This window comes from Sitodiplosis mosellana, unplaced genomic scaffold, assembly GCF_009176505.1.
Source record: "Sitodiplosis mosellana isolate CC-2019 unplaced genomic scaffold, AAFC_SMos_1.0 Smas_scaffold_3170, whole genome shotgun sequence".
In the NCBI taxonomy this organism is placed as follows: domain Eukaryota; kingdom Metazoa; phylum Arthropoda; class Insecta; order Diptera; family Cecidomyiidae; genus Sitodiplosis; species Sitodiplosis mosellana.
Genome location: NW_022598412.1, coordinates 1 through 6,369, shown reverse-complemented (window position 1 = coordinate 6,369; position 6,369 = coordinate 1). Strand labels below are relative to the sequence as shown.

At 36.6% G+C, this 6,369-nt stretch overlaps 1 protein-coding gene across 1 annotated transcript; it reads left to right on the top strand.

The window, feature by feature from the left end:
• The first annotated feature begins 3,496 nt into the window (after positions 1 to 3,496).
• Positions 3,497 to 6,204, top strand: LOC129571717 (uncharacterized). The gene is made up of 3 exons (XM_055451546.1): positions 3,497 to 3,724; positions 3,813 to 3,902; positions 3,966 to 6,204. Exons 1-3 carry the CDS (start codon positions 3,497 to 3,499, stop codon positions 5,922 to 5,924), a joined length of 2,277 nt encoding a protein of 758 aa, XP_055307521.1. The 3' UTR covers positions 5,925 to 6,204.
• The last annotated feature ends 165 nt before the right edge of the window (positions 6,205 to 6,369 follow it).

Below are 6,369 nucleotides of genomic sequence, written 5' to 3'. Positions count from 1 at the left end.
GTTTATATCTCTACATAGATCTCGGATTCAGCTGTTCAGCAAAGAGAAATGAAAAAACTATCACGAAGCTCAACTCAAACTGCGACAAAGTCTACGACACCGACTGATACAAAAGTACGATGAATATTCCAATATAAAACACTCTCTCAACACTATATTTTCTTCGTTATTCATTTAGCCATTTACAATATCCATAAAGCGACTAAGCAAGTTAGAGATTCAGAAGATTATTGATAATTTAGCTTCAAAGCAGGAAAAATTGAATGCTTTGGTACAAAAGGAAACGGTATTGTTTTGCAAAAAGAACTGAACTTTGCAACTATGTATCAATTTTTTGTGATTTCTGTTCTATGATTGTAGGTCACGAAAAGTTCAAGGAGAATGACACGGGCAACAACTCGATCTACAAATACACTCAAAACGACCCAGTCCAGTGCTGGAACAAAAGTGATCTCGGACGCAGTTGAAAGTTGTAGTGTCACAACACGGAAAAGAAAACGAGAAGAAGTATGTTTCCACAATTCAGAATACTTTTCATTTCCTTTTTAATTTCTGTTTCATGATTGCAGATCACAAAAAGTACAAAGAGAATGACACGGGCTACAAATCGATCTGCAAATACACTCAAGACAACCCAGTCCAGTGCTGGAGTAAAGGTGATCTCGGACGCAGGACGAAAACAAAAACGGAAAGACGCGAATTGTGCACGTCAAACTAAGCAAATGTCTTTGAAAGAAAAAATCGAAAATGAATCGCCCAGCAATGATTACATGGTAAACGAAATCATCCTAGCCTCTATACCTGGATATTGCGCTTGGCCAGCTCGAATCTTGAATATAGTCGGTGAAACAATTATGGTTCAATTTTTGGGTACAGGTCACATGTAAGTTTACAATAAATTTGTCCATCAGATTATAATAAAATCAATTCTTTTTTCAGAAATCCTGTTCGATCGAATGCTTTAGAAATTCCAGAAAATATTTCTTTAATCAAACAATAATCTTCTGAAAAAAAAATCCGAGATCATGTAAAAAAGTATAATAAACGGATTATCAATGAATTTAAGTCTCTAAACTCAAAGAGCTTAGTTGTGTTTTTATTGAATATCGGAAACAATCAACAACAGCAAAGTAAACACCTATTTTATTACTGAAAATATTGTGTTGACTGAATTTGATGTGATTTTTCGTACATTTAGTCGGTGTTGAGTTTTGAAATTGCCAGCAAAAGATTTCAGACATTTTTGAGCGGACAGCTCGATGATATGAATAAAATATGTAATTTTCAATAAGATCTCGGTTGCTTATCTTTATTTTCTAAATAAATGAATGTTGATTATTTATTGATGATTTTTTTAATTTTTAGCTTTGGTGCTTTGTTTTCCAAAACCAAACGTTTGATGATATCGGTTACTCGAGGTTCATCTTCTTGTCTCATGAATGGAACATTGTTTAATATGTAGGTCATGCTCCCATTCCCATTAACATATTCCCGTTTGATGTCATTTTCTTCCTCGCACGAATTTTGATACATCATTCGAGCATCGTCTATTTCATCATCAGTGACGGGTTTTAAATAATGTTCCCATTTGGCAGTCATTGTTGGCTGTGCAAATAAAACATTTGATCCGCTATCATACTCTTTTCTTTTTTGTACGTCACATAAAACCGTATAGGCTTGGTGAACAATGCAAAACATTTCATTGGCAGTCAGTCTTTCTTCGTTCGACACGCGATCGGGGTGATACTTCCGAGCTAACTTATAATAGCTTTTCTTCACTGAAAATATGATTTGTATGAAAAACATGTATGGATTGTATCAAACCAAATCTATATGAAAATCTTATATTCACCCTCGCTTATTTGAGCGTTAGATTCAACTCCCAGAATCGAATATAAATTTGATGTTCCAAAAAGTTTCTCAGAATTCATTTTGTATCCGTGATCACCTTTGAATCCTTCAATATAAATGCAGCTGGATATTTACAAATAAAAAAGTAAAAAATCAGCTTTAGAACGATGTACATACAGTCTGTCTAGTTATAGACGATAAGGGATATCTAAGTGAAAACACAAGAATTTTTCAAATTTCTCTTTCGAGATATTTTTATTGAGCCTTCAGCTCGGTCGCAAACAATTCAATAGTTAATCCATTCGCCTTGTTTTTCGATAACACGGGCACAGCGTGAAGGCATACTTTTGCTCAAATTTTCAGCATATTCTCGCGAAAGGCTGTCCCACTGGCGCTTCAAGAACAAAGTGAGATGTTTTGTGCTTCGAATATGTTTGCCTTTGAGTCTCTGCTTCATGATGGACCAAACGTTTTCAATCGGATTGCAGTCTGGAGATTGAGCCGGCCAATCCATCTGTTGAATCCCATTTTCCTCTTTCCAAGCAGTACATAAACGACTTTTGTGTTTTGGGTCGTTGTCTTCTTGTAGAATCCATTTCGACGTATCGTTGCCATAGAACTTCTTGGCGGTGGGGAGCAATGTCGATTTGTACAACTGGCGCATTCGATACTTCTCTAGGATACCAGTAAACACGGTTAATTTACCAAAACCGGCTTCACAGAAGGCTCCATACACATGCACCTTTTGCGGATGCTTAACCGTGCGAACCACCGTTCTTTTTTCGCGTGTGCACCAAGTATGGGTGAGGGAATTCGACAACCAAAACGATGATTCATCTGTGTATATAACTTTGCTCCAATCAGTGTCCAAATTTTCGGTTGCCCATTGTAGTCGTTTTTCGTTATGTTCTGGTTTCAAAAGAGGTTTTTTCATTGTGGAGCGATACTTTAACGACATTTTACCTAATCTCTTTCGCAGTGTCTCTCTTGAAACGTTGATATTTGATCGACGTAGTCGTTGTACCCCCTGACGCAACGACAAACCTGGGTTTTGATCGAAAACCTTAGCAATACGCTGATCTTGCTTCGGCGTGGATGCTCGGTTGGGCTTAATGTTTGGCTGGTCGTTCACATTTTTTTCACGTTTATATTGATCTACCCAACGCTGGACGAATGGCACCGTCTTTTTAATGTATCGGGCGGTCGCTGTAAGCGATAATTTTGGCCCGCGTGGATGCAAATGCAGGAAAACTGCTTCAAAACGTTTAGTATAGTATTCCGAATTCATGTTTTCAATTAAAATAAGAGCACCAATGTGACTTTACATCTGTCAAATGCAGTTTGCGACCGAGGTTAGAGTCGCATCTGACCACACCAAAAAGCCTATTTAAATATATTCAAATTTGAACATCGTTTTCCCTTATCGTCTATAACTAGACAGACTGTACAAATGCACTGAATTGACTTCACTTTGTGGTGTTTGACATTTTCTGTCAAAACGAAAATGTGATTTAGCGCCAAATTAAGCTTTCAGCCATTTGGAATATGTCATTCACAGCTAAACAGACAAACATATTGTAGCGATTAATTTTTGGGATTTACACTTGATTCTTTTCATACATTTTCAAATTATTATAAATAAAAAATGGATAAAAGATTGAAAAGCCAAAAGACTGTGGAAAAGGATGGCAAATCCAGTGTTGAGACGCAGAGCAATAAACGCTCCAAGAAAAAGACAAATGTAGAAAATGTTGCATCCAAAGCCAAACACTCGGCTGTTACGTTTGAGAATGAAAATCGACTGACATCCCGAAAGAGGCAACGGGTAGAAGCTGAACAGACGAATGGAAATGTTGCTAAGAAAACAAAAAAAGTATGTTTCGACAGTTTCATTGATTTAATATTTACTTTATGTATAACATTACATAACCTCAGAATGTGATTTTATGTTTTATGTACAGAGCACAGAAGACTGTGAAAGTCAGAGCGTTTTATCGAAACAAAACGATCGAGGCTACAATTCAAATGAAGTGAATGAAACAACGACACAGGTATAACTTTATCGATTATTATCGATTTTTATAACTGTTTGTATTTATGGTCATTGATTTTAGATCTCGGATTCTGTTGCTTCGGACGAAGACGAAGCTATCGATGATTTTCAAACAAAGGGCACATCAGCCAAAGAGCGAAATGGGCTCATTGACCTATCGTTTGAAGACAAAGAGGAAAATGCGATTACCTCGGATGATTATGTTCCTGTTGAGCTTAAAGAAACAACTAAAAATACCGTCAATATCAGCACTAAAAAACCTGCCAGAAACAAGCACGTTTGGACCAAAGAAAGTGATTGGAATGATTTGGATGCTGTTCTTGACTTCCTAGAGGATGAGGGATTTGTTCTGTACGATTACTCTGACTTGATTTGCGGCCAAAAATTCTATTTTCGCTGTAAACGTACTCCGAAGTCGATGAAACCAGGTTGTGCGAAGCTGTACACATTATATTTACCATCCAATACGAATGAAATTCAATTGCTAAATAATTCCCGAGATCATAATCACGCTGAATTGCTCGTTGGAAAAACGCAATTAATGTCAGATGATATGATAAACTTCGTTAATCAGCTCTTCGAAAAAAATGTAACTCAATATAGTTCCATCAAACGATTCATCGAGCAAGCACGTCAAAATGAAAGTATTTTTTTGGATGAACCTGTTCCCAATACTCGACAAATAGAGTACAGGCGGAAAAAATTTCGAGATGCTGAAGTGAACCCATTGATCAATTTGGGCGACCTCATCAAGTGGTGTGAAGATAATTCGATATATCCAAGCAATGAAAACGATGCATTCGTTGTAGCACATGACTGCTCATCGATCTCGGATCCAAACATGAAATTCCGTTTCTGTCTTACTACACCTACATTGTTGCAGAAATTCATTGGTTTAAAACAAATTTGTATTGATGCAACATACAAATTAAATTGGAATGGATTTCCTCTAATAATCCTTGGTACTGTGGACAGAGCTAAAAAATTTCACCCATTGGCATATGCATGCACTACGAGTGAAACTGCGGATGACTATGAATTTGTTTTTGAGTCTATCAAAACAGCAGTGGAAGTATATTTTGAAGCCAAGTTTGAGCCAACCACAATAATTGCCGACGGTGCGCATGCGATACGAAATGCGTTCTTCAAAGTGTTCCCATCAGCTGATCTCGGAATCATGTGTTTTCCCCACGTTATTCGTAACATAAGGAAACGGCACTTCAAAGTGAAAAGCAACAAACAACTCATTTTGGACGATATACGGAAAATTCAGAAAGCTCCCAATCGTTCAATGTTCGAAATGATGTGTGAATTGTTCTGTGAAAAGTGGAAACGACTCGAATCAGAATTTATTGAATATTTCCGTAAGCAATGGCTGGGTGATCTCAATAATTGGTTCGAAGGAGCTGCAGAATATACGCCTTCAACTAACAACGGAGTTGAAAGTCACAACGCAAACATAAAGAGAAAAGTTACATTACGCAGGAGACTACCGTTAAATCAATTTCTTGCTGCTATGAAACATTTAACAGAAACATGTTCAGAGCAATTTTCAAACGGCAAAAGGCAAATAGCAACAGAACCCATTATCAAAAGAGAAATGATGTTGAATGCAGCGTACATGTGCCAAAGTAATTTTAAATGTTTTAAAGCAAGATCTCGGACTGCGGGCTCACTTGTGTATTTAGTGCCATCGTCAACCTGTGAAGAAGCAGATGCCAATGAAATACACTACAAGCGCCTCGTTGAACGAAAATGGACCAGCTTTGATGAGTTTATCAAACATGGATTTCAGAAATTCTACGTTGTAAATATTTCAATGTCGTCCTGGAAAAACAAATCAACATGCACCTGCGTTAGTTTCTTCAAAGAAAATATGTGCAAGCATGTTCTTGCTATCGGAATGCTTCATAAAATTATTGACTGTCCCGATTCATCGAATCCAGTTCTACTTAATCAACATAAACGAAACGCTGGGCGAGTAACAGCTGCAAAAAAAGCTCTTGAACACCAAAATTAATAAGATCGCGGTTTCTACTATTTATTTTATAACAAATGTGCCAATAAATTGAGTATCATGATAACAAATTACCTTTTTTCTATTGAAATGAACTGGGCGTATACTTAGTCAACACAATATTTTCAGTAATAAAATAGGTGTTTAGTACAATTTTCGGGCATTTTTAGGTCTTTTTTTGAATAATTTAGTACGATTTTGGGGAGTACTTCATGGTATTTTTGGGGGAAATTTAGGACGATTTTGGGGGAAATTTAGGTCGGATTTCGGGTACTTTTAGTATATTTTTCGGGATTTTTTAGGTCTTTATTCGGAAAATTTATTACAATTTTCGGATATTTTATTCAGAATTTGAGTTTTTTATGACGAAATTTGTTTGACCGGAGCCAGTTTATGGGTGGAACGAAAAACGTCATAAAATTTACAACAATTAGAATAAATTTCACAA